At 34.7% G+C, this 27066-nt stretch overlaps 3 protein-coding genes and 1 long non-coding RNA gene across 9 annotated transcripts; 1 reads left to right on the forward strand and 3 right to left on the reverse strand.

The window, feature by feature from the left end:
* Positions 1 to 296: 296 nt before the first annotated feature.
* PRPL11 (plastid ribosomal protein l11) lies at positions 297 to 3507 on the reverse strand. The gene is made up of 4 exons (XM_007039262.3): positions 3192 to 3507; positions 2925 to 3097; positions 2781 to 2844; positions 297 to 687 (listed from the first exon to the last, which is right to left on the reverse strand). The coding sequence occupies exons 1-4, from the start codon at positions 3424 to 3426 to the stop codon at positions 479 to 481; spliced, it is 681 nt and encodes a 226-aa protein (XP_007039324.2). The 5' UTR covers positions 3427 to 3507; the 3' UTR covers positions 297 to 478.
* Positions 3508 to 10895: 7388 nt separating this feature from the next.
* Positions 10896 to 12757, forward strand: LOC18605938 (uncharacterized). Its single transcript, XR_016025172.1, has 2 exons — positions 10896 to 11249; positions 12130 to 12757. It is a non-coding gene; the product is annotated as an uncharacterized LOC18605938 (long non-coding RNA).
* Positions 12758 to 16437: 3680 nt separating this feature from the next.
* Positions 16438 to 21121, reverse strand: LOC18605939 (subtilisin-like protease SBT3.6). Of its 5 annotated transcripts, XM_088804871.1 has the most exons (11): positions 20378 to 21093; positions 19641 to 19862; positions 19456 to 19547; positions 19267 to 19364; positions 19021 to 19176; positions 18264 to 18934; positions 18090 to 18181; positions 17765 to 18007; positions 17574 to 17688; positions 17182 to 17374; positions 16438 to 17082 (listed from the first exon to the last, which is right to left on the reverse strand). In XM_088804871.1, the coding sequence occupies exons 2-11, from the start codon at positions 19740 to 19742 to the stop codon at positions 16514 to 16516; spliced, it is 2331 nt and encodes a 776-aa protein (XP_088660997.1). In that variant the 5' UTR covers positions 19743 to 19862; positions 20378 to 21093; the 3' UTR covers positions 16438 to 16513. The 5 variants fall into 5 exon arrangements, 3 of the variants coding, with proteins under 3 accessions (XP_088660997.1, XP_007039328.3, XP_088660998.1); XM_007039266.3 differs by having other exon boundaries at positions 19641 to 21093; XM_088804872.1 differs by having other exon boundaries at positions 16793 to 17095; positions 19641 to 21109.
* Positions 21122 to 22117: 996 nt separating this feature from the next.
* LOC18605940 (subtilisin-like protease SBT3.4) lies at positions 22118 to 26583 on the reverse strand. Of its 2 annotated transcripts, XM_018116854.2 has the most exons (10): positions 26423 to 26583; positions 26249 to 26340; positions 25539 to 25636; positions 25146 to 25301; positions 24374 to 25047; positions 24079 to 24164; positions 23586 to 23831; positions 23371 to 23485; positions 23041 to 23233; positions 22118 to 22887 (listed from the first exon to the last, which is right to left on the reverse strand). In XM_018116854.2, exons 1-10 carry the CDS (start codon positions 26540 to 26542, stop codon positions 22316 to 22318), a joined length of 2352 nt encoding a protein of 783 aa, XP_017972343.2. In that variant the 5' UTR covers positions 26543 to 26583; the 3' UTR covers positions 22118 to 22315. The 2 variants fall into 2 exon arrangements, with proteins under 2 accessions (XP_017972343.2, XP_088661025.1); XM_088804899.1 differs by lacking the exons at positions 23586 to 23831; positions 24079 to 24164; positions 24374 to 25047; ... (2 more) ...; positions 26249 to 26340; positions 26423 to 26583 and having other exon boundaries at positions 23041 to 23266; positions 23371 to 23481.
* Positions 26584 to 27066: the final 483 nt, after the last annotated feature.

Here is a 27066-nt window from a genome sequence, read left to right on the forward strand (position 1 = left end):
TTAAGATATTTGTTCCTAGCATTAAAATATTTTGTGAATGCATTCTTTCAGAGTTAAGACATGACACAGAATTATTAGTCGTAGCATCATTACGTGGAGGAAAAGCTCAGTACAGGACCACAAGTGGTGGAAACGTGGAGCCCACTACACGTCAAAGAAACTGGTGGATGGTGGCAACAGACAACAAGGTTACTGCTTACGGCTGATGGCGGAGCTTATAACGTTAAACGGTTCAGTTTCCACAAAATGCACTGAAGCTCACCTAAACCGGGCGTGGAGGAATGGGAACTGGAACGAGATTTTCCAATAAGACATCGTCATCAGTCAGATACTACACTTGTGTACGTTACCCAAGGAGACCAAAATTGAATGTATAAATATTACACATCAGGATTTTCAATGAATTTCTTATACAGGTGAGATACGAAATGGTAGTAGTAAATAATGCTACATATGATCATCATGACAAAGTAGGCCACTACACCACTTCCTTCTTTTTTGGTTCAAGAATGGGTGGGTCGACATCAATTCCCATATTAGCAGCAGTACCAGCTATGATTCTCATAGCTGATTCAATACTCGTACAATTCAGGTCAGGTAGCTTTTCAGTAGCAATTGCACGTACTTGGTCAATGGTGACCTTCCCCACCTTCTCTTGCTTTGGGTCTTTAGAACCTTTCTCCACTCCTACATCACCAGACATAATAATCAAACATTCAAACTGCATTATTTTTCAAAGATAGATATCTTCTTCTTTTTTCCACGTGGGAACAATTAACAAATGGTCTATAGTAATTATTCTCCCATGTCTTCCATCGATCATAATTTGATACTAACATACTTATCTTTATGGATAGGCTTATTAGGCATGTAATCAACTATGTACTACTACAGTAACTATTTCAGGGCTATTAAAAACTTTGATTCATCTTGACCAAACGCTACACACTTAAGATGATCGACCAAAATGTACAATGTCTGTATGACTTACAACTTGTAATCTGATCATAAATTTACTCTCCGTATGGGCCACAGAATGAAGATAAATCCATTGACAAGCAAAGGATCAGCACTGTTGCAAGGTCTATGTTCAGCGAATCAATTCATATTAACATCAAACAAAGTTTGGTTTCACTTTAGTCAAGCAAATTTACTACAATAGAAGATTAGGCTCTAATTGGGAATCAAAACAAAATACCACCTGTTTATAAGTTTACTTTTACTTTGACATGATCCAAGATTGCATTTATTACCAATTAGAACAATTAACATGAAGCAAACGAGTGTGCTTAGCTGACAGTGAGTATCAATATGCAACTATAACAAGGTTTACTTAGAGGGAGAAGATTGGTGATATCTACATGGGTATTATCTCTGAGCATCTGCAACAATGTAAAAAATCTTTATACAATTTCTCCCTCTCACTCAGCATAAAAAGTCCAGCAAACGACACAATGTATTTTTTTGCTCCAAGATGAAAATAAATTTTGGATAATCTAGTTGAATATAAATTAAAAGTACAAAATAAGGACTGAATTAAAAATGTTATGATAGTGACACCTAGACATTTGAAATTTTCACCACATTTGGAAGTATAACATCTCTGTTGTTATCTAAATTTTATTCGATTCCAGCTTCTTTGTCATTCCATGAACCTAAATCTGAACACAATTACTAATGTTGTTCAACTCAGGGCTGTGAACTGAATGTCAAAGAACCAAGCATGACACAACTATTGGTTGCAGCTAACTATTATCCCAAGACAAAGATTTTCAAGTTGCATAGCAAAAACACGCACCATTGTTTTACCAACTGCATTTTAATCTATGGATGTATAATAATAACATGAATATCATCACGTATTTTGAATTAAAGGTATTTAACTTCCCAAAATGCCTGAGTACTAATTATTGTGCAGAGTCACTGTTAACAACTTGGTATACACATAAACTTGTAGATGGTTAAGTTGCCAGACCATTCAAAACATTGGTGGATTTGAACCCCTTAAAGAACAAACTTCCCACAATAACTGGGTTCAACTATTTTACCAAGAGCATGAACCTAAATTCAAGGAAAATCAGTTGGATGGGAGTTGGCAAACGTTTATTGATAAAGGATCAGATTATCAAGTTTCGTTAAGACAGTAATTCAATTAAACAGGGGGCAAAGATTAGAAGTCCATCTCTTCAATACTTGTACCATGCCAAGTCAATAATCTGTTGTTATATTGATAGAAGGATATCTGTAATTGTACACGAAACAGAAACTAGCCCCCACATGCTTCATAACAATAATACTGGGGTCAGCAATGCCAACATAAAACCTTGGATTGGAAACTGTTGCTGCAGCTCTGTCAAGAAGAGCGACAATGAAGGTTATGTTGCACACACCGGTGATACAGCCAAGACGAAACTTGGACATCTCTTTGAAATAAGTCGTTGGGATCAGGGATCAGGTTATCAGTTTAGTTTAAGTCAATAATCTGATATTCTGATTTCAACAATTCTTATGCACTTGTATCATGTGAAGACAAATGTTTCATACCTGCTGCCTTCTTGTTGGGGGGATCATGTTCAATTAATAAGCCACCATCAATGTGAAAAACTTTGTAGCAAAAAAGAAAAAAAATTCAAGCATAACATATGGGAAAAGCCAATACTAAACCAGAAGACATGAGTTTTGGTTATCCCTCATATTAAATATCCAATGACCTCATGTATAAAGAAAATTAAAGGTACAAATCTGATTACTCATTAGTGAGTGATAATTAAGAAGTATACCTGCTGCCTTAAGTAACAGAACAGAAGCAGGGGGTGTCTTTAGAACGAAGGTGAAGCTTCTATCCTGGAAAGCAATGAACAAAGGAATTCAGGCATATTCTTTACCAGCAGTTCAAAATTGAAGAAATAAAGAAAGAAACCCACATCGTAGACAGTAATTTCGACAGGGATAATGTAACCAGCTTTATCAGCAGTTCTAGCATTGTAATCCTTACAAAAGGCCATGATATTTACACCTTTTGCTCCAAGAGCCGGTCCTACAGGCGGCGCTGGTGTCGCCTTACCTGCCTCCAGAGCCAACTTTATCGATCCAACCACTGCAAAAGAAAACACTCACAAAAAGCAAGAAATGTCAGGAAATTCAGAATCGGGTATCAAAGGTAATTAAAGACATATACGTATTCGTTGAACCTTTCTTGGCTTTGCCGCCGGGTTTAGGAGGAGCCATGGCGATGACAGTTAAGAATCTTGGAGTAGAAGAGAGGAGAGGGGATTGTTTTTTGTTGAGGAATTGGAGAGAAATGTTGGGGTTTGAGGATAAGTTGATGGGGGAATGAAAAAGAGTAGAGGAAAGCTTGGCATTATCGATGTTTCTCGGACAAAGGGAAGAGCTGAGATGATGAAGAGTGGATAAAGAGGATGCCATCGAGAGGGAGAGACGAGAGGGGAAACAGAGTGAAGAGGGTTTTGGATAAACCCAGAATCCTATCTCCAATGCCTCAGGTGGAGCGCAATTAACGGGCCAGATTTCACTCAGACCAAACACCACTCTTGGGCTCAGTTCTTTTCTTTTGGTTCCTTACTATTGGACTCACCGCTTTCGGCTTCAACCGTCCAATCTATAACAAAAGATAAATGAGGTGTTGGGGAGGTACCGTTGCATGTTTTTATTAAAATTTACTCTTTTTTTATAATATTTAAATCATGTCAAAAATAAAATAAATATAAGAAATAAATTTAAATTATTTTAAATAAAAATATTATATATTTAATATGAAATATATTGTTTTGAAATATTTAAAAGATATAAAAAAACAAAATGAATAATAATACATAAAAGAAGATTTTGATTTCGTGAATTTGATTTCGTCAAAATTATTACAACTCTTGATATGATTTAACCACAGTCACAAAATCTTATTTCATAATAAATGGGTAAAAATTACTTTAAATATTTCAATTGACTAAATTTAGCTTTCTTTTCTCAGTAAAAAAGTTTTAAAAATGTTTAATTGAAACTGCTTATGACTTCTACAACAGATTTGCACGCCGCAAAGGGTTTTAAAGGGCAATAAAAATATCACAGAAAGATGGTATGTTATAGGTGCTTTTTTAATTTGGTTGAAAGAATGGAATAGAGAGAGAATAGAATGGTTATTTTGTATGAAAAGAATAAGATAAAAATAATTATTATGTAGTTTGATTAGTGAAATGAAATTATACTATTATAACTCATTTTGATGTTTTATTGATAAAAATAATTTTGAAATAATAAAAAAAATGTGATAAAGAGAAAAAATTATTATTATAATTTGATTTTTAATTTAAAATATTTATTTTTATAAATTTATTTAAAATTTAATATAATTATTTATTTTTAAAATATTAATAATTTATCATTAAAACATTAATATGATTATTTAATTTGATTCTTTATTCTTTATTTTTAAAATATTAAAAAATTATAATTAAAATTTTTAATTTATTTTTTTAATTTAAAATATTAATATTTAATAATTTATAATTAAAACTTTTAAAATATTTTATTTTAAATTCATTGGATTTTTTTTTCTCAATTGGTTGTTGACGTAATGGAGCATTGATCTAAGGCTCCTTGTGGTAGTATCTGGCCGTTAGATCACCAAATCGATGATTCTCACGATTAGGCTATGGAGTGTTAAATCGACATTTTTTACAAGTAAATTCGATTGTAGAGTGCTAAATCAGCACTTTCTACTACCAAATTCGATTGTGGAGTGCAAGATAAGCACTTTCTATGACTAAATCTGATCTTGAAGATATTAATGCTACTATCGCCTTTTGACGAAGGAAAAATTTTAAAGAAAGAAAGAGAGAGACAAATGAGTAGAGAGAAAAAAATGTGAAAAATAAATAAATTTTATGATCTTATATAAAATAGTAATTTTCAAAATTAGTTGAATATATTTTTATTTAATAATTTTTTTTAGTCTATTTCTGTACAATCGGAATAGCCATTGCAAAGGGATCGATAATGGCTTTTTTGACTTCTCTGATAATGAATATTTGGTGAACCAAAAACAATCTCTGTTCCATTCCCGGCCGCACAGTGAAGAAAGTTTAAAAGAGGGAAGATTTAAGAATGAAGCTAACTAGAAAAGGGTGAGACACGCCGCGGTTGTAATGATGAATCATGGGTTGTTTCTGTTTTTGTCGAGGAACATGATCATATATTAGCCACTACAAGAAAAATGCCATCTTTTACCAAAACACAGAAAAATTGGTGAGTATTAACCTAACTGAAGCATTTAAAATATTTTATTTTGTCTATTTACTATGAGCCAAAATTATTTTACATGTATTTCAAAGCATTAAATTCTCTTTATCACGAATAAATGTCCACCAAAACAGATGAAAAGAAAATCAAGAAAATATTTACACTAATACGTGACGGGTTGTACAAGATATGCGACCAAACCAAGGCAAGGATTAATGCACCAACATCTGGTAATATCATCTACAAACTACAATTCTTGGTTATGTTATCAGATTGGAAAAAGTAGCTTGTGGAGGCTATTGTTCAAGACTTTTAAGGGCCGCCAACTCCTATCAGAAAATTTGATCGCGTGAATTGGCATCAAGCTCTAATTATAACTTCAATAAAACCCCTTGAATAGAATTTGAATTACATATGCTTTCTGCATGCACTACCGAACAACTAATTATAGTATTAAACAAGAGTGGCGAGGTTGAAGACAACATTCAATGAGAACCATTACTTTTTTTAAAAAAAAAAAAAGTTAAATTCATTTCCATTGAAGAAGGGGTGATCCCCTTGTACAAAAAAGGGGAGAGGGTAAATGAGAAAAGAAAATTTATAAGAAAATTAATAAGTGGTTGTTATAAATTGAAACAAAATTAATTATATATATATAATAGCGGTTAGAGATCATAAATATATATTATTTTTAGTTAGATTGAGAATAAGAAAAATAGTTGAATACAAGAAATAGTTAAAAATTAATAATATTGAGAGAATTGAGAAGTGATAAAAAATTAAAATTTATTAATCACATGATTAGAAAAATGAGAAAATATGTTATTTTTTTAATTATTTTGACTTACATATTGTTAATGAAAAATAAGATAAATAATTGAATATTAATAAAAATGTCAAAATGAGAAAAAATAGATATTTATTAAGCATGAGAAAATAAATAGATGTTTAATTAATTATCTTAATTTTTATATATTTTTAATATAATTAATTATATTATTATTATAAAATTATAGATCTATTAGAATTTAAAGTCCTTGTTTTGGTGGCTTTACCCGGCTGCCTACTACTAAAACATAATTGAAACAAAAGCACATGCTTTCTCTGCATTTCAATTATACATAGATCACTTGTGGTTCAAGGAAACCCTAAACCCTGAGCTTTTTAGGAAACCTGACCATTTAATTTGCTCAGTTATTTTATCTACGTAGGTGATCCTATTTTCTCCAATCTCTCTCTGGTAAGTGAGAAAAGGGAATCAATGGGAGGCCTGTGCTTTCCCTGTGTTATCGTGACGACGACAAATATGAATTCCTTTCTTTTAACACTCTTGTTTGATCTCCTAGCTCGTTTCACCTTCATGTTAGAAGAGGCACTTGTTCACCTGGGTCTGCTCAACCCAACAGAAGAAGCTCATTCTGCCGATCCATATCCCACAAACTATGTTCTTTCAATGGACAACCGATCTCCTTCCGTCCTTCCTGCAGCCCCAGTCCAAGTCAAGACAACATTGATTAAAAGCAGCGCCCTGCCGGTCGTGAAATATGGCAATTCCATCCGAAGATCCAAAGTGGAAGAACACGGTGATGAAGATGATTTGATATGCGCTGTATGCTTGAATTATATAGAGAAAAGTGACGAGATCAAAGAGCTTAGCAACTGTTCTCACGTGTTTCATAGAGAGTGTCTGGATACATGGATTAACAAAGATCAGGTTACCTGTCCTCTCTGCCGATCCACATTGTAGCAGATTCAATGGGTCATGTAGACTTGCTTGTGAGTTGTGAAATTGTAAATGTTTATGTGGTGGAAGCAAATTCATAAATTAAAGGTTGTTTCTATGTTTCTTTCACCATTTATTTGTTTATTACTAGTAGGAATTAATTTATCTGTTCTTTTTCTAAGTAATTAGTATATCCAAATGTAACATTTTTTGCTTTTTTCGAGAACATAAAATTAATAAGGAAAAAAAAACAAAGAAATGGAGTCTAAACTTCAGAATGAAAATCTCCCGCCCCCAATAAATGCCCCTTTTCCTGCCCTTTCTACGATATTATGTCATCTATCTTCTCTTTAGTAATGATACTATGACTTGTTTGGTTTCAAAACTTATTCTTTCTCATTCATTAATTTTTTTCTTTTTTTGTCTCTCACATATTTCCTCTTTCTCTCTTAGAAAACTCTTTTTTTTTAACTAGAATTCTCATTTCTTTAACAAAAAATGAACTAAGAAATGACACTGTCAATTACAAACAAAACCAAAAGACTTGCTTTGACATTCCTCCAAAAGAATAGATTTTGGAGTTGTCTAGGAACTTCAGTTCAGTTTCGTATTAGATTAGTAGCATTGACATGTTCTTTCATTTATGCATCTCTCTTTAGGGAATCTAACTAAGCTTTCTCGTCTGTGTATGAATTCATTAATGCAATGTCAAGATAATTCTAAGTCCACTTTTTTCTCTGTTGTTCTTCTGGTTTGTTGCTTGTGCCTTCAATGCTGTTATACCTAGGAAAAACCAGGTTAATTTTCCTTTATCAGGTTATAGATGAACCAAAGTTAAGATCAAAGCCAGAAAAATTTATCAAGCATAACTCGTGTTTTCCTTAATAAGACAACAACGAACCAAGGATAACGAAATATATCCTTGGAACAATGTCTTCAAGAAAATGTTTAAGTGATGGAAGCAAATTCATAAGTCAAAGGTTTGTTCGTATGTTTCTTTCACCATGTATTTGTTTTGTAGGAATTAATTTTCTGTTACTTTTCTAAGTAAGAATATCCGAATGTAATTCTTTCTTTTTTTTCGAGAACATAAAGCTAATAAGGAAAAAAACAAAGAAATGGAGTCTAAGCTTCCTCATTCCATAAACATAAACCTCTTATTCTGGTTACTAACGTAAATATTTTCAAGTCTCACTGTTTTTCTTTCTTTCCTTTTATTTTTTCCTTTTGAATGTTTGGTCAACGCCTTGTTGAGTAATGTAATAACTTCTGGCTTATCTGGTTCGGGGTTAAACCCAGAATTCTGCTTTAATTAGGCTTAGGTGAAACCTTCTTATTGGGTCAGTTCCAGCCAGCCCAAACAAAAGACGAGGAGATAAAGCATTGGTTAAAAAAAGAACTGTTGGGTTACGAAAACAATGGCAAAACAACAGGTCCGTACAATGACATTTGAGCATTCAATTTGTTTCACGATACCAACAGGCTTGTAACTCACCATGAAGCTTATCTACCGGAAAAAGAAATACTATGAAGCATGATTACCATAATACTATATAGAACTATAAGATTATCTTATATATCAGAAATAGAGTTGGTGTTTAAAGTTTGTGTATTTATAAAAATTATGAAAAAAAATTTAACATGAGTTGTTATTATCAATGTATATACATGTATACTAAATATTTGAACATAATCGACCTTGTTTATGAGTAATAAATTTTAACAACTCACGGATAAATAGAAAGTAGAAAGTATTCTACAAGCATGGATAGACCCACGTTAGAAATAGTGGTGTCACATGGCATCACTAACTTCCTCAAATGTTTTAATTTTTATATTGTTTATTTAAGATTTAAGGTAGTTAATATATTAATGAATTTATGATTTTTTTTTAATTTTATAGGGAGTGGGGCTAAATACTCCAAGTAAAAGTGATTTATTAAAAAATAATTTATGCAGTAGTATTTAAATACTATAAAGAAAAACAAAAAAAATTTCCTTTTATAATTTGAGTTTTTATTAAAAAAGTCAAAACTTAAACTACTTTTTTTGTCTAAAAATTCAAGTCCTTTCTATTCTCAATCCTTGACTATGTTTTTCATTCTCTCAACATAACTCATCTAAACTTAAATTGTAAGTAATTTTTAACCAAAATTAAGTTTTTAAATGCTTCAAATCTAAATATTTTTTGATTAATTTGATAATTTAGATTCATAATTATAATCTAGTTAATAAAAAATAATATTATATATCAAACAATATCTTAAAATTATGAGTTTTTTTATTTATTTTGTGGATTTATTATTTGAATTTTTTATTTAAATTTATGTGATTTGTGGATACTTATATTTTGCTTTGATAAATGAATAAAAAATTATCATATTGTTAGTTACTGAACCTAATAATTTACTATGTAAGATCATATTTTGTTTAAGTGTAATATTTTAATTTATACTAATGAGTAGTAATTTTTAACAAGTTTTATAATTTTAGATAAATAAATTATGAAAAGATATTTAAAAAAAAAATTATCTCATAAGACTCAGATATCGAGTAACAACAAAATTTTAGTAATGATGATACTCAATAATATTATTCTAAGTAAAATCGTGTTGAATTTGATCTAAATACTCTTCTAGTAGATCTTGAATAAAAAAAATCTAAATATTATCTTAATGACACTATTCAAAAAAATTTATGTATCCACCCCAATCCACAAGGTCAATAAGATGTGACCAAATCAAGGCAAAAATCAAATCTAATTACACCTTCGATGAGTTGTTGGTCATATTCCCATACTGGAGCCATATCTTTTAGTAATAGAAAGTTTCCGGTGGCTTTTCCTTTTTACAGGCTTTCTTTATTTTGAAAAGGACCATACGTCTTTTTTTTATTCTTGCTTATTGCTTTACACCAAGAGAAAGATGTTAGCATAAAGATATACAATCACCTGGCACACTATTCAATTGCGGTCAACTTTATTGAGGCAATATTATTTAAATACTGGAGTGGTGCCCCGCTTTGAGTGGGTGTCGTTTTCTTATAAAAAATAGTTTTAAATTATATAATATTATAAATAAAAATAATAATAGTAAAAAAGAGTTATTTTAAACTTAAAAAATTATAAATAATAGTAATAGTAATAAATTAAAGATAATTATTATAAAATATCAATATTCTAAAAATATTTTCCCATGTCTTACTAAGTAAAATTTTTTATTTAAATAATTTTTAATTTTTAAAAACATTTGATTTTTTATATCTTAATATATGTTAGCATTAATATAATCATATTTTGCTAATTATGATAATTCTAATAGTGAAATAAAATTAAAATTAAAAAAATTTAATATATTGAAAGTCCTTATTCATAAACTACATAATTTATATGGGTCGCCAAATAAAAAAAAGTTACATAATTTATATAATAAAATTATTAAAATAAAATGATTATTTTTTTTGAAAGTCAAAATGAAATGAATATTAATTACACATATTAAAATTTTCTTAATTTTAATGAGGAAATTTTGTAAATTATCTTCTATTTTAATTACTACTTTTTTACCTTATGCCTTTATAATTATTTAGAATTAATCCACATTGTGAAAATAATTTTCGTATCCCCCAATAATTTTAGCAAGTCATTATTAATTTTATTCAATTAATTGTTTTATTTTTTATTACTTATCAAAAAAATAGTTTTTATTTTTTTTATTCTTATCCATTTTTTAAAGTAATTTCATATATTTAATTCATATATAAAAAATTACATAAATAAAATAAATTAACTAAGCCAAAAGCTGAATCGGTTGAAGTTTGGGTGAATTCGACCCACCTCTTCTTTTTCTTCCTTTTGTATCCATAAACCACGTGATTTTCGTTTTCTTATAAAATTTAACCTAACCCTAACAAGCAACGCCTTTTATCTTTTTTTCTTCTTCTTCTCCCATTAACCCTAGCAACCAAGCTCGTTTCTCTAAACCCTCTCTCCCTTACTCGACCCTGGTGTCACTGCCTTCGCCTGCCTAAACATTTATAACATCGACTCCTTCTTTCTTTCCCTTTCCTCTTTTCTTCTCTTTCCCTCCCCTCAACCACCAATTTCCTCTCTTTCTAAAAAAAACATAGCCACCATTCTTCTCAAAGTGCAAGGTCTTCTTCACTTTAAACGCTGTATGAAAACCTCAAAATCTATCCTATCCGTATCATCCGTCTCTCTCTAATAAAAAAACATATTTTTCTTTCTCTCTCTAGTTATCCATTGAATAAGGTAATTTTAAGTCAATAATTCTCATTTAATTTTAGTTTTATTTGTATTCTTTATGCATTCATGTTTTTTTTCTTTTGCAATAAATAATATGAAAAATAAATAATCTTTGCTAAATTGAATCTAGAAATATTGATTTATTTTGTATTTAATGTGTTATTTTTGATCTGCGTGTTTTTATTCTTCCAAAAGTGTTAGATTAAGTTTTAATGGATGGTGATTTTTATGGATTAGATAGATTCAAACTTCACAGGTAGCTGAAGACTCTGTTTTCCTTTTTTTTTTTTTTTTGAGTAGTTTTTACGTTGCTTCCTTGCTTGTTGATGTTTTTTAGAGTAAGACTTTTGGAGTTAGACTTTTTTTTTAGTGGTTTTTACTTGCTTTCTTGCTTGTTGATGTTTCTTAGAGTAAGACTATTTTTTGAGTAGTTTTGACTTTGCTTTCTTGTCTATTGATGTATTTTAGAATAAGACCTTTTTTTTAGTGGTTATTATTTGCTTTCTTGCTCGTTGATGTTTTCTAGAGTAAGACTCAATTAAATCATAGCTAAAGCACGCATTAGTTTTAGTTGGCATAAAATGCAAAATACCACACATGCTTTCACAAATCAGATAATACCAAACATATCCCAGACAAAGTTTCATTCAAAGAAAGTCACAACGTGGGCAAACTTGGACGTCCATGAGGCTTTCTTTTAAATATGTTATGGATAGATAAGTACATCATTAGAGTAAAAACAAATGGAGTATACTGACAAAGCAAAAAAAGCCATCGCTGCCTCCCCAGCCATTTTATTCCTTTAACTGGCCAACTAATTCTTCTAGAAACACAAATAACCACTTCGATTATTTCAACCCTTCTACCTGCTCCTTGTTTTCTCCAGTCTCCGTCTCGGAAGGCAGAGCGCTCTCCGTGTCTTGCCATGAAGATGAAAAAATGCATTGCCCCTACTATTTTCTTGCTAAACCTCGTCAACTACTTCAAGTTCTTGTTCAAAGAGGCATTCACTCATCTGGGTCTGCTCAAGCCACAACCAGAACTAGAAGAAGATTACTATTCTGCTACTTATGGTAACGCTTATGTTCTATTGATGGACGGTCGATCTGGCTCCCTAGTTCCAGTACCAATCCAAGTTGTAACAGCAATGATTAAGAAGAACCTACCGGTCCTTGAGTATGGCACCTTCATCGGAAGATTTGGAGATGATGAGCAAGTGGAGAACAAGACGGTTTGCACTGTGTGCTTGGATTCTATGGAGAAAAGTGATGAGATCAGAGTGCTTTGCAAGTGTTGTCACGTGTTTCACAAGGAATGCCTTGATACATGGGTAAATGAGGGTCAGGTTACTTGTCCTTTGTGTAGATCCACGTTGTATCCAGACCGGATAGATTGGACGGGCAACTTAGGTTCATGAATCATGCAGAATTTTTGTGTCAAACTTCTAATTATGCGATAGAAATCAACTTAAACTGAACTATACTATAAAATATGATCTTATTTCAAATCCACAAGCTTCCCAACGATTATGCAAATATTTTCACGCCTTCTTATTTTCTCTTTTCCTAGTCTTTTTTTCCGAAGTTTTATCAATGCATGCTTCATGATTAAAAGCACCCAACGTAGCATAATATCTATTGTTATAGCATCAAACATGTCATAACAAACGACTCCTAAAATTCAGCCGCTTGATATAAAAGAAGTCATCATCAATTTGTTTTGTTTAAATGTGATTGATCCTTAGACTTGACGTAAGTTCATAAAAAAAAACAAGTTTTGGTCTATAAAACTGGTTAGGTTTTAAAATATAATTATGTGTGAGGAAGCTCATTCAAACTGGCATCTAATTAATTATGTGTTTTCTCTTTAACCTTAATAAATTAATTTATTTCGATATCTTAGTTTATTTCTTTTAATTATTTATCCAATTCATTATTATAAATAAAATGTTCTTTAATATTGAAAATTCTTCCTAAATTTCCCAATCTTTTTTATAAAATTTAGAAAGATTTTTTCACTTAGAAATTTTTAAGAAAGTTATCTTTTATAACATTCTCGAGATGGAAATTCCATCATCGGAGGACTTCCATGTATTTTATATTAAACATTCATTATGAAATTATATTTACAAAATCTGAAGTATTTATTTATTTATGTTCTTATTAATTATTTAAAAATAAACCTTTTTTGGTAAAAAAATATATGAGATTACCCCTCAACCCTTATGGTAAGGTCACATACTTATTTTTGCTTTGAAAATTTTAAGAAAAATTTCTCCTTACAACTTTTCGTAAAAATTCTATTTAAAAGATTCATTTTTAAATGAATACAAATTTTTATTATTTTTATTTTTATAATTTTATTCTACCAATTATGGTTGTAAGGATTTTATCCTAACCTTATTATAACCTAAAACAAAATTTTATTTTTATTATATTAACAAAATAAAATAAATAAATAAACATGAACATAAATAAAAGGAATATCATGAAGGTTCAAGCCCATGCCTAGTAAGTGGACTAAATAATTAAGTGGAATAAGCTTTGTCAAGTGGGCTGCAATAAAATATCCAAGAATCTAAGCAAGATGGGCTTGGACGACTTACCAATCTAATGACTCAAAGAAGCAGGCCTGATAAATGGATTTATTCAAAAGTGGCCCGTGGCAACCCACCCAAAGTCCAAATGCTCCATCATCAAAACCACGTCATTTCACTAAGGTATAAAGTCCTATCTAAGAAAAACTCCTAAGCCACTCTCTTCAAAATTTTCCCCCTCTAATGCTGATACTCTCCCTCACTCTCTCTCTCTCTAAAATCCTTTTTTCCAAACTCCGGTTGTCGCACTCTCCACTGTGAGTCGCCTGTCACAGATGTGAATCTCACCAAAATTCACCCCCAAAACCCTTTCAAGCTGATCTTTCTTTTAATCGGCCTGGTTTTCTCTAAAACCTTCTTAAAATTCCTAGATCTAAATTTAAAAATTTCAAAACTCAAAAAAAAAGAACCCCCAAGAACACTTTTTTTGCTCACTTGTCTTGTGTAATTTTTTCCTTTTTTCTTCTTGTTTGTTGCTGTGTTTTTTTGGGGTTTTTGTAGGTGTTTTTTTAGAATCTTGATTTTGTTGTGAATCCTTGATTTTATTTTATTTCGTGAGAGGGTTTTTTGGTATAAAATCTTTCGATTTATGAGAGGATTTTAGGGATTTCATTGATTTTTTCCTTTTTTAATTAATCTTTTTTCTTTTAATTTTCCCTTCTTTTTTTTTGTTTTTTTGACAAATTTTCTTATTTTGATTTGCTTTCTTTTTTTGTTTTATTTGATCTTTGTTTATGTGTTTTTGCCTTACTTTTATTGTTTGTGGGCTTAGCAATCCAATGCTATTTCCTTATTCAATGTTGATCCATTTCGTTCATGTTCCAGTTGGATTATAAACCTATCATTCTTAAGGCCTAAAGATCAATTAAAATAAAAAAAAACCAAATATAAAATAAGTTAAGTCCTAGATAAATATGGTGTCTATAAGGCACATTCAATTTTTTTTACAATGGTTGATTTCTTCAAATTTCGTAATGTTAATGAACTGAGCGATCCCACTGCTGCGACTTGCATAAAGTATTTCGGCAAGGGTAATACGCCAAACTGCTAAAGGATAATATTTTCATTTGCCATAAATGATGGTTCTACGAATTTTATCTGTATTGAACTGATTGAAGAAGGAAAAGGAAGAGTTAAACCCCAGTAACTATATTGTCCCTGTCACTGGCTTCCTCTCCAATACAGCAGGAAACAGCTGACGCACACAAAGAAATGGTGGGCAGCGATGGTTATTTTCAGCGACTGTGTTTTCTTCTTTCAGTTCATACTAAGCCTTTTAATTTGTTTTAACGTAACTGCTAGTGCTATGCGTATGGGTATATTAAATATGGACGTGCTATTAACACGATGCTAAACTGATATAACCTACTCATCGTAAAAAAACATTCAGATAGTTAGAAAGAGGAAAGAACAAGGTACCTAAGTGATATGTTTTGGATTCCTGTTTTCCTTTTATCAAAGAACAAGATGCTCTGAAATCTCCTCAGCTGCACCGCATCTGTGAATCTCCTCCCCTCCCTCTCTCTCTCTCTCTCTCTCTCTCTCTTTGGATATATTCATTTCAGGGAAATAAATAATAAAGATTCCTTTGTGCTACCATTAAACAGTAGCCATCACAATTTCGTTGAAAACGTTAGAAAATATGGGTTACCAGCAAAGAATCCAAATTTTTATCAAGTCCATCATATCAAGGTCACATATCGTTTCTTCAATCCCAATAGTTAATTAAGTAGGTTACGTTTCTTGAAAGATCCACAATTTGTAGGAAGATTAAAAATAAAACAAGAAATGTATCATCATCTCTTTTATATTTTGAAAGAAGCCATGAATAATAGTGCTTCCAAGTGGGTGGGGAGGTTCAAGTGACATACTGCCATGGCCGGACCACTCTATGATATTTCCAGCCAAGCAAGGGATAAAATTAAAAGTTGAGGACATGCCAACATGGCTACTCGTTTTGATGGGGGTTAAAGTATATATCTATCATCTACCATCTATCATCTATCATCAATCATTAACGTTTTTAAAAGCAAGCCTAGATAAACGTTGACTATGCTTTAATTAGTTTATAATATTGCAAACGTCTTCTGTAAGTACACCCCCATCTATCAGCAATTCTTGAGAATTAAGAAATAGATATAATAGATATTCATTCAGCAGCTTGATGTTAACTTGATAGAAGACTCAAGAATGGTTTGAAGTACAATCGGAATTGAAAAATTCTAGGAGGCTAATAATTTGTTTGCAAATGGATGGATGTATGCCTGCTCTGCTGCAACCAATAGGCTTACAATTTCTGGCATAATGTCTTAGTCTTTTCTGGCTCGGCTTGATTGTTAAATGTTCATCATTGAATTGAATTAATTTCTCATCGTAATTGATTTTGCCTTTTGTTTTTTTTTTTTTTTTTAGTTTCTAACGGCCGTCGGCCATACTGTAGAATCCAGCAAGGCATTTCGGCATAGAACAAGAACAATAAGGTCAGTAAGCTTGGTTAGAACATGCTAATTGTCCTATGAATAATTTGAATGTAAGAAATGTTTAAATCGATATGCTCCATGTTCAATTGTTCACTGTATGTTCTGCCACAAGAAGCTCTTTTCATAAAATTGAAGCTGATTTGCTCAATTTTTATTTTTAGTAGCAACAGTTTGACTTGAGGCCATCTTAAATCTTAAGTATCCACGTATGATTCAAACAAGATAGCTCGCACTGATATAGGACTCCTGACAATATGCTTGCCATCTGTCCAACTCAGGCTCCCAAATCTGTAATCACCAGATACTTTCCGAGTCGAAAAGAAAGTTACTTTAAAGGGTAGAATTTGGGTGGTTTTGTTGAAGCTTAATATTTGGGGCTCTACTTTCAACTTTATGCCTTGTGGAGCTTGCATTATGGCTCTATACACTGAATCAACGGGTCCGACATTTGTTACCGCTCTCGTCACTGTTACTTTCCTTTTGAGGTTTGGAATGGTGATGGACGGCAGGTTGAGGTTCAGCACATTAAGTCTGCTTTTGGTGCAGTTGACTTGGGTCTGGGTTAAACCTGTGACGGCCTTGCTGCTGTAGCCAGTACCGCAAAGGAACTGGACGTAATCCTCTATTCCGGCGTCATAGATGAGCCCTGGATTAACTGCCTTGTTAGGATTTACAAGTCCACCACCTATATCAAATGGATCTGCTGCCTTACGAGTTGAGCCCTCCTCTGCTATATTTGACCCATCTGTTCTTGTTTGGGAAGCTGCAGTTTTGCACTAATGGTCACACTTTTGGTGTCAAAAGATTCTGTCTTTAAAATAAACGAAAATGTAAAGATGGGAAGCAGAATTAATTGATTTACCCGTGGTGACTAGAGCTGATCTTATGGCGGCAGGAGACCAATTCTTATGGACAGATTTGATTAGAGCAGCTATGCCTGCAACATGGGGGCAAGACATGGAAGTTCCTGACATGAATTTATATCCACTGCTTTTTTCCTTCCCAACTGGAATATATGCTGCCAGGATGTCCACGCCTGGTGCAGCAATGTCAGGCTATACCATGATTGACCAAGAAAAACATGGGGTTTAGGAGATAAAACTAAAATCTTACAATCAAAGAAGAATGAGGGAAGGAACTACAGGGGAACAAACAAATTCTTGAAGTCAGTTATGATTTAAACGAGGGTCAAGAAAGTATTTCACTACATTGTGTCTAGAAATGATATAGGAATTTATAGTTTGTTACATATACCTTCAGCAGTGCTGGGGATATTGAACTAGGTCCTCTGGCTGAGAAGTCTGCAACTCTAGGATATATCCATTTCCCAATAACTGTCTTTGGAATACTTAGCTTGGCAATTGGAGACCTTAATTGAGAGATGGAAGAAGTTAAACAAATTTATATGTTAAAATTTGGTTTTCACCTTCTTGACTCATCCATACCTTGCTTTTCTTATGTAGGAAAGTATCTGTGTCCCTACTTCATAATCTACTTTAATGCATGGTATATGATGGCACGAGCCAAGCCCATCACTCCTGTACTGTGCAAAAATAAGCCCAACCCCTCCTGCTTCCAGCACAGAAATTGCCGCAGAAGATATGTCCTGTATACTTGATTGTGCAAAACAGAGTATGATCTTTCCTGCTGCTAACGTTGCATTGAGACTTCCTGGTTGGCAGTCCTGGCTGGAAGAAGTAATATATCACACAGGATGTAGGAAAAAATAAATATAAAACTCATACAGCAACATCAAAAGAGAGGTCTGACGCTGAATCATCACTGGAGTTTGCGGCAATGCGATCAGAGAATGTAATGCCAGTGAACCCATGGTTATGTATTCCAGTGTCAACGGATTGCCCCTGAAAGACACAAGATAATAACAACAAAAGGGCTCATAAAGGATTGCATTGTTTGACTAATCTACTGCTAATGACCATTTACCCAGAGAGTGAGGTTATTTCCAAGTGTAATGGCTGTTGCGAAGGCCCTGTCTACGGTAGTAGCTGCAACATTGATAATCCAGGGAGCAGTGTTCTCAATTGTCATTGCCGTCGGACCATCATTCCCTGCTGAGCAAGCTACGGTAATGCCCTTTGCCGTTGCATGGAAGGAACCGATTGCAATCGAATTACGTTGATCCACATAGGAGTACAAAGGTATAGAATTGCCAACGGACACGGATAGGATATCTACTCCATCTTGTATGGCTTTGTCAAATGCTTTCAGAATATCAGCATCAGTGCATCCTCCACTTTCAAATGACCAACAAGCCTTATAAACTGCCAAGTGAGCTCGAGGAGCTCCTCCCCTGGCCAAACCTGCAGCTAGTCCTTCATAATTTGCGTTTTGTACAAAATTACCAGCTGCTGTGGAAGCTGTATGGGTGCCATGCCCAGAATTATCTCTTGCTGATAGAAACTCCTCTCCATTACTTATATTAATGGGCGTTTGGATTTGATCCAAGATTCCTTTGATGAACCAGCGAGCTCCAATAAGTTTCTTGTTACAATTTGAGGAGTTGAACAGCTGTCCCTCTTGGCATGTTCCTTTCCAACGAGATGGAATTGGACCCATGCCCCTATCATTGAAACTCTCAGATTCTGGCCAGACTCCTGCAAGCACGGTTTCCAAATTTATCCGTGTTTTGGGGCCTTTGTTTTATTTTTTCAAGACTTCTATTAATGCAGAGGTTTATTACCTGAGTCTATTACACCAATTATAGTTCCTTCACCCATGTTGCTCTGAGTTAAAAGATTTTTTGAAGAATGATATTTTAGCCCCATGAATTCCCAGCTTCGGGTTGTATGAAGCCTGTGTATGCGATTAGGAATCACATGGACAACACCAGGAAATGCTGCAATTTATAAGGGTAACTTTTTAAGTTTTAGCTGCTGAAAGAAAACAAAGCAGCCAATACAAACTGCCGCAAGAAATTTAAACACACCTGCAATTTCCTCTGCCTGAGATTCTGTCAACCTTGCTGCAAACCCAGAAAAGCCATGTTTATAGCTGTAAAGCATTGAATTTTTTGCTGCTTCCTTGCTGTAATACAAAGAAAATATTCTTGATTTATCAATAAGAAAAAGGAGCAAATTCTTTTGTTTCCGTTGAAATTTGAGAGTAATTATGATACCTTCCGAGCAAGGTGGACAGCATTTTGTGGTGAGACATTTTGGTTGTTGCTGGATCTTGATGCTTTTTCTCTCCCATGTACACAATATGCACCTGTGACATCGCATTTAAGTGCACCAGAATTGAAGTAGGTGAAAAAAAAAAACCATTTGACCTGAAATTTTGAAGTTGCGTACATATACTTACATTACTTTTGGCGGCCTCAACACACTTGGGCAAAAATTGAAGATGAGATTGAATTGAAACAAGAGCAACAACGATAAGCAAGTTTAATTTAGTATCCATCATACCGTTTCGCAGAAAGATGAAAGAGCTTTATCAGTTCCTTGGGATTTTCAGTTATTACAATGTAAATTATTGGTAAGATTTAAGGTTGACAAGGTAGCCATCCCTGCATCCCGGGCAAAGCTTCATCAACACAACAAGGGGAACATACTTTTAGACCACCTACAATCTTTATGCCTAATCAACGGAAAAGCAAGAATATATATGATCGTGGGTACTGATGGCTTAGAGGGGAAAGATGCTTGAGCAAGAATTCACAGTGTAGAATATGAGGAACTGAGAATCGTGAATAACATGTGAAACATATCTTATTTGATCACTTTCCTGTAGTGTGAGACGTTATCATTTTTATATGGAAAGCTTTCCTGAAAGGTTGAAATGATCGCTTCATCTACTTTTTTTCTTTTATCTTTTCCTATTCGTCAGCTAGCTGGTACAGTAGGCCATAGATGCTTGTTGATGCTCTCAGTTACCATACTATGAAGAACAGTCTCATAGATATAATTTTGAAAATTAAGTGACTCTGTTCTTTCCATCCCTACTTTTTTTTTTTTTTGAAAGGCAAATTTATTGATGAAGTCTCTTAGAGAGATAACAAGCTAAACAGTTTTCAAAAGAACAAAAGCATCCTCACATACGAGGATTGGCAAGCATCAGAAATAGTCCTTGCTAAGCTTCAGAGGAAGGATCCATTCCTGGCGGCTGAAGGAAGGTACTGAAGTTAACAGCTCTCAAAACCCCAGCTTTAGCAAGACCATCAGCTATTATTTAGCTCCCGGCTGATATGATTAAAGGTGACTTTCCTGATGGATTTAGAAAGAGTTTCAATGGCATTGGAGATTAGTTTCATACGCCAAGGGACTTTGCTATGGTCTCTCGTCCAGAGAATGGCGTTAAGGGAATCGCTTTCAACTTCCAAGTCAGAGTTGGAGGCCCATGGAGAGGTAAGGAAAAATTTAAGGCCCTCGTGAATGGCTTGAAATTCAGCAAAGTTAGAATCTTTTATGCCAATGTTGTGGGAGAAAGTACCTTTTATGACATCTTGGTGGTCCCTAAGAACTCCACCGATACCAGCTGGTCCGGGTTTACCTTTGGCTGCTCCATTGATATTCAACTTAAGTGTGCCGTAAGGAGGTGGTGTCCAAGTGGAGCTCACTTTCAGCTTACTGCTTTTCATCCCTACTTTACTGGTTGATGCACACAAAGGGCAGCAACTTTGATTGCAGAATTATAAGTTTCTGAAATCTGTGTAATGTTTGTGCTGCGAAGCTGATAATCTTCCCATGAATGCTAATAACCTTCCCATGAATGATCAGATGTTGGACTCTCTCTATTATTTCTTTCTCAGTTGGACTCTGTCTATTAATGTCCACAATCATTTTAGCACCTTTTTATTCGGAGACCAGCCGTGAAGATTCCAATCCCACAATTTTCAAAGTGGTTGCTTTTGCCGTTGCTAGCTTTTTCCCCCTGTTTCTCTACTGTCACACTACATATTTTTATTTAATTAAACTAAAAAGGCACCAAAGCTAAGAGGGAAAAGGTACTACTGCGTCTCAGCCATACATATGATGAAAGGTGTAAAGAGGGATGACAAACTGAAGTGGTGCCATGAGTGGGGGTTGAAGAAAGTTGAATGAGAGTGGACTCATATGTGAATGTGAACGATGACAAACTGAAGTGGTGCCATGAGTGGGGGTTGAAGAAAGTTGAATGACAGTGGACTTGTATGTGAATGCCAACTATATTGGGTACGAGTCCACCAGAACGTGAAGTGAAGGCTGCCAAAGGCAAGTTGTTACTGTAGAAAGCTGAAGTGCGCCTAAGTCAGAGTGACGCAGGTATGGTGTTGCATGGCTTTAACTGGCATGCCAATAATTAATGAACAAGTGCGAAGACTGGTTCAACTCATTGCATTTGAATTGGTCCATCATAGAGAAATACGTAAGAATTCTTTCCTTAATTGCAAGTGCATTGCTACAAAAGGGTTCATTAGAATAAATGGGTAATTTACTATTCAGATAAATGCCCTAAGTGACCCCATTTTCTTCTGGATAGCTTTAGTATTACGCCAAATAATGAATGAACGAGTGCGACCAAATTCAACTTTTTTTTGCACTTGAATTGTGTCCAGTATAAAGATATAGACGGACGAATCTCCCCTTTCTTGCATTTCCATTGCAAATAAGTGAGGTTAATTAGAATAATGGGGTAATTTGCTATTCAGGTAAATGCCCTTAGCGAGTAAGCGACCCCAGTTTCTGTGTCCGGAGCAGTTGTCTTCCTAACTCCTATTTATGCGTGGAGCCAATGTCAGGCCCAAGAGGGTAAAATCATGCCACAGTAGATAGTGATCCAACCTGTGTCTCTCAAAGCAATAAGAAAATGGTTTTTTTTTTAATTCACAAATAATTGAACATTAAATTTTCTTTTCAATCCACGGTTTACTGGTCTACACTTTCACATGACAGAAAACCTATCAGACTTGGCTTTAGCAGTACGCCCCTTATTTCTCCATTTGATTACTTAATTATTTTACAGTCATTCTGTAAATGAATATAGAACTGTGGAAGTCTTTAATTTTCATCAGCATAATTTTGCAAAATCTGGGTTCTTGCAGATATGGGAATGGCCACGTTGTGTACTCCATCCGTCCAGGTTAGGCTGCCAAAATAGTATCCTGTATTTACTTGGTGGGAGGTGGAGACTCTAACTTGATATGAGATCTCCTGAGCCGTAGAGTGGAAAACTAGGATATTGGGCGTTACGGTTACGGTTATGCCAAATGGAGGTTCAACCAGTGCTTTGTATGTGGAATTGGGAGGGCCAACATTTGTGACTCTTCTAGTGAGGGTAGCAGAGTTTCTCAGGTTTGGAATGGTGATCGATGGTACGTTCACATCCAGAACGGAGGGCTTGGCACTTGGGCATGCAATGCCTTGCCCTACAAGCTTTGAGATAGCTGAGTTATTGTAACCCACAGCACAGAGGTAATGCACATAATCATCAGTATCCATGTCATAGACAAGACCGGGTTTTGATGCTCTGTTCGGGTTCACTAGGCCACCACCGAAATCAAATGGATCAGCTAGTTTCCGAGGGGACCCCTCAGCAAAGATAGGTTCTCCTAATGGATCATTCTTCCAGGCTGCAATTTCAGTGTTGTCATTAGTTCACAGGGTTAAAACAAAATAATTGGGGGTCTTTCTAGATGGCTTAGCATTAAAATTCAAGTTCTAGTATTTCGTGAGAAATAGAGTGGTTAATTAACAGGAAGGTTATAGACATACACTAAACATACCTGTCGTTACAATTGCTGATCTAATGGCAGCAGGGGACCAATTGGGGTGTTTTGATTTGAGAAGCGCAATAATGCCTGATATGACAGGAGCTGCCATTGATGTTCCAGAATGAAGGGCAAACCCACCATTCATAAAGGGATCTAAGGGAGAACTAGCTGCTAATAAACTTACACCAGGAGCAGCTATATCTGGCTGTAGTTAACATGGACAAGAATCGTTCAGTATCTGATGAATGAACATTTTCTTGTCAGCCTATTCATTTATTCCTTGAATTAAGCTACTGTGATAGAATTCATTTTTAGGCCAAAAAATTGAAAACAGACTCAAACCTTCAGAATGGCTGGAGTGATGGAGCTGGGCCCTCTAGATGAAAAGGTGGCAACTTTAATTGAGGCAGGCTTCCCAACTAGTGTTTTAGAAGGACTTATTTTTACCGTGGGAGACCTGTGAACCCAAATATCAACCTTCATATTTCAGCAAAGAAAATGTTGATTATGGAATTATGCTGATAATAGTGGTGAAGAACTGAAGATGCTAATGATACCTAGCAGAACGAATGTAGAATAGAATTTCAGTGCCAAGCTCATAGTCTACCACAACACATGGAAAGTCGTCTCCACATGGACCCATAACATGACCAGGATTCTTAGCTACAATCAACCCAACACCACCAGCTGCTCTCACAGCTGATACAGCACTTGACACTGCACTTCTCCCGGTCACTGTAGTAAAGCAGAGAACCACCTTTCCATCAACTGAAGTATGGTTGAAAGAAAGGGATTCACATACCCTGCAAGGGGAATCTTTGTGAAGTTAAAAACAAGGGTTATACGCTTCATAGGTATTATATATATAATGAAAGAGAAAGACATCCATCGATATGTATATTCTGAATTGATGCATTTTGGACATAATGCACAAAGAAGGCATGACACAAGTAAATAGATCGTCAGACTCACTTTCTTAATTTCTTAAATTATGTTCTCTTAAAAAGGCAAGAGAAAGGGAAGAAGAAAATACAGTAAAAAAACTCTTACCCTGCTAATGTAGGACGCAGTCCTGGGTTCTCTGGATAAACCAAACCAGTTAATCCAATCTCTTTTCCTGCATACCAGGCTTGACCCTTCAAAGCAAGCACGTTGATTAAAAGGGGAAAAAACATATTAGCAGCTCTATGCATGTCTAAAGGCAGTTAATCTTGTCAAAGTATTCAAAAGTTTGTAAACTTGAGAAACTATAATGAAGGATGGTCATATTAGAAGATTTTCAGAAAGAATTTTATATAATGTACGAAGTCCTATCAGTTGCATAAACAGAGGGAAATAGTTATACCAGTATGGTTACGTTATTCCCAAGCATAATGGGTGTAGGAAAGGACCGATCAAGGGTGGTTGCTGCTACTGTTATGATCCAGGGTGCTGTGTTATGGACTGTTTGAGCAGCAGGTCCAAAATTTGAAGCAGCACAAACAACGGGAATACCATTGGCTACAGCATGGAATGAACCAATGGCAATCCCATCACGCTCATCAACTTCTGCAAACAGGGGAATTTGAGTGCCAAGTGACAGTGATAACACATCAACCCCGTCGTGTATGGCTTCATCAAAGGCTTTCAGTATATCAGCAGATGAGCATTGCCCTTGGGGGACATTCCAGCAAACCTTGTACATGGCAATACGAGCCCGGGGTGCACCGCCTCTTGATGTTCCAAGGGCAAGGCCTTTGTAGCTTGCATTAGCTACAAAGGAACCTCCAGCAATAGTGGATGTGTGTGTGCCATGACCAAAACTATCTCTAGGAGACATGTAATCTGGGTTATCAGTAGTGTTGAATGGCTGATTGTTTCCGGCCAGAAAACCATCAATGAAATACTTTGCGCCTATCAGTTTTCTGTTGCAATCTGTGGTACCATTAAAGAGCTGACCAGATTCACAAAGTCCTTTCCACCGGGCTGGAATTGGCTCAAGCCCTTCATCATTGAATACAACCGATTCAGGCCATACTCCTGTCATCATTTAAGGGGTGTCAAGGAAATAGCCGATGCATACTAGTGTACGTGTGTGTATGTGATTTTGAGTGAAAGAGAATGTAGGAGGCAAAGACCTGTGTCCAAGAGACCAATGATTATTCCATCACCCATATCGGTGTCATGTAGAAGATTGAAGGGAGAGTAGGAAGAGATGTCAAGGTAATCCCAAGTTCTTGTTGTTTGCAGTGAGTGAAAGCGATTTGGTATGACATGAACAACTTCAGGTAGCTCTGACCATATAATTCGTAATAATAGAGTGTTACTAGAACATATTTGAGCATATTTGAGCATGAAGTTCATAACGTAGTCTATGTTCTTCCGGTATCTAGTTTCCATCAGGAAAAACCCTGAGCTTATGCTATCTCTCAATATCAGGTGAACAGAATGTAAGGACCATAAAATTTTACCTTGTTTTTGCTTTTTGTCTATGCAATGCAACCAGAAAGCACTCTTGAATGTAAAAATACCTGAAATTTGTTGGGCTTGAGATTCTGTAAGCTTGGCTGCAAATCCTGAGAAGCCATGTTTATAAGTGTAGACCATGGAGTCAACGGCAGCCTCTTTGCTGCAGGATGGATATACATTTTTTTTTGCTCAGCGCAAGATGGATACACATGCATGGTTAAAAACCTACAGAGTACAGCTTATACTTTGTTCCTCTTTACGATCCATATAACCTCAGATAATTTCTTCCTTCATGATAAAATGGTCATTTTTTTTTTTCTATCAAGGTAAAATGTTAATTGTCAAAGATGACTTTGCTTTGTATGCTAAAAATGACTTGAAATCCCTGTCAGTTACATAGCCACTAAAAAGTGAGAAGGCGAACATTTATAACTTATAAGCCTTGATTTGCTTAAGACAATTAATATTCAAGGGTTTTTTTTTTCTCCTTTCTTCTTATTAATATGACATGCTTCTCCTTCTTTAATCCCAATGACAAGTCAAGGTCTACGGTTCGACTGTACCTTCCTCTAGACCTCTAACAAACAATTGAGCAACATAAACAAATAAACTTTTCTTGTGCATTTTACATAGTTACTTAATTTATACCACCATTTAGAATTATCGATATTAATATATGTATAAAAGTAACTATGTCGAAGTAATTAATTCTCAGCCTCTCTGTTGGGCAAGTGCTGGACGTCCTGCTCCTTAGTGCATTGACATACTATACCTTCCAACAATTGTTGCGAGCAGGTCATGATGAAACTCGGTGATGAGCTTGGGATCATTTTGCTGCCTCTCACCCATATAAACTATGTGAACCTACCATTTATGCAAACTTAGCTGCGTAAGTTGTATGTTTTCAGTATGAAAGAAGAGATTCTGCCGAAGTAGAACTACTTACTCTGCTTTCGGCGTTGACAGCAGCAGCAAACCTGTTTTGGCCATTTAGAATCAAGAAAAGGTTGACCAGCAAAATCAGTGAAGTTCTATAGCTGCTAATTGCAATCAGGAGACGCCCCATTGTGTTTGTAGCGTATTTCTTTGGTTTCCGCAAAAGAAATGTCGAGGGCAAAGTCTTATATAGGCATCATCCTTCATTGGACCTGATAGCTCTTTGGGCTTTTGGAGCTGCCACCTCGGATGCTTCTCCAAACAAAACTTGACTCTTTGAACAGGTTTTTGTATTCCTGATCTATTACCTTTGTTTATGTGGTATGCATTGACCTAGATAGAGCTTTCACCTTGTGAGTTGTGAGGAAAGACATTTCTTGAAACTGAAGGAAACGTGCCAGTCCTACATTCAACCATTCTGGAAGAGCACAGAGAAATCAATGGAGTTTAAACTTTTGAAGGGACTTTTGTGCATTTGCAAAGTTAGTTCGCATCAAGAGATATTGATCTAAATATTAAATGAGCTAAAATAACATGCAAATTTACTTAAAAGATAGTGTGCATTGGCTGATTGTGTGACATCCTTGATGATGACATGGAGACTAATAGTTGCTTGACTCTATATATATATATAGTTATAGTCTATAATTCCAT

Source organism: Theobroma cacao, chromosome 3 (genome assembly GCF_053813885.1).
Source record: "Theobroma cacao isolate CCN51 chromosome 3, ASM5381388v1, whole genome shotgun sequence".
In the NCBI taxonomy this organism is placed as follows: domain Eukaryota; kingdom Viridiplantae; phylum Streptophyta; class Magnoliopsida; order Malvales; family Malvaceae; genus Theobroma; species Theobroma cacao.

Bases quoted from the DNA above. Each gene is read 5' to 3' on its own strand.
- PRPL11 (XM_007039262.3), bottom strand. From the start codon at position 3,426: ATGGCATCCTCTTTATCCACTCTTCATCATCTCAGCTCTTCCCTTTGT. The intron at 3,098-3,191 runs GTTCAACGAATA...TTTCTTTTGCAG, and splicing joins CGGCGGCAAAGCCAAGAAAG to TGGTTGGATCGATAAAGTTG. The intron at 688-2,780 runs GTATACTTCTTA...CTGGTGATGTAG, and splicing joins TCTGTTACTTAAGGCAGCAG to GAGTGGAGAAAGGTTCTAAA.
- LOC18605939 (XM_088804871.1), bottom strand. From the start codon at position 19,742: ATGATGGATACTAAATTAAACTTGCTTATCGTTGTTGCTCTTGTTTCA. The intron at 19,548-19,640 runs GTAAGTATATGT...GCGATGTCACAG, and splicing joins TTGAGGCCGCCAAAAGTAAT to GTGCATATTGTGTACATGGG. The intron at 18,008-18,089 runs GTCAGACCTCTC...TACTTCTTCCAG, and splicing joins AACTCCAGTGATGATTCAGC to CCAGGACTGCCAACCAGGAA.
- LOC18605940 (XM_018116854.2), bottom strand. From the start codon at position 26,542: ATGGGGCGTCTCCTGATTGCAATTAGCAGCTATAGAACTTCACTGATT. The intron at 26,341-26,422 runs GTAAGTAGTTCT...CATAAATGGTAG, and splicing joins CTGTCAACGCCGAAAGCAGA to GTTCACATAGTTTATATGGG. The intron at 23,234-23,370 runs GTTTGAGTCTGT...TGTTAACTACAG, and splicing joins TCACTCCAGCCATTCTGAAG to CCAGATATAGCTGCTCCTGG.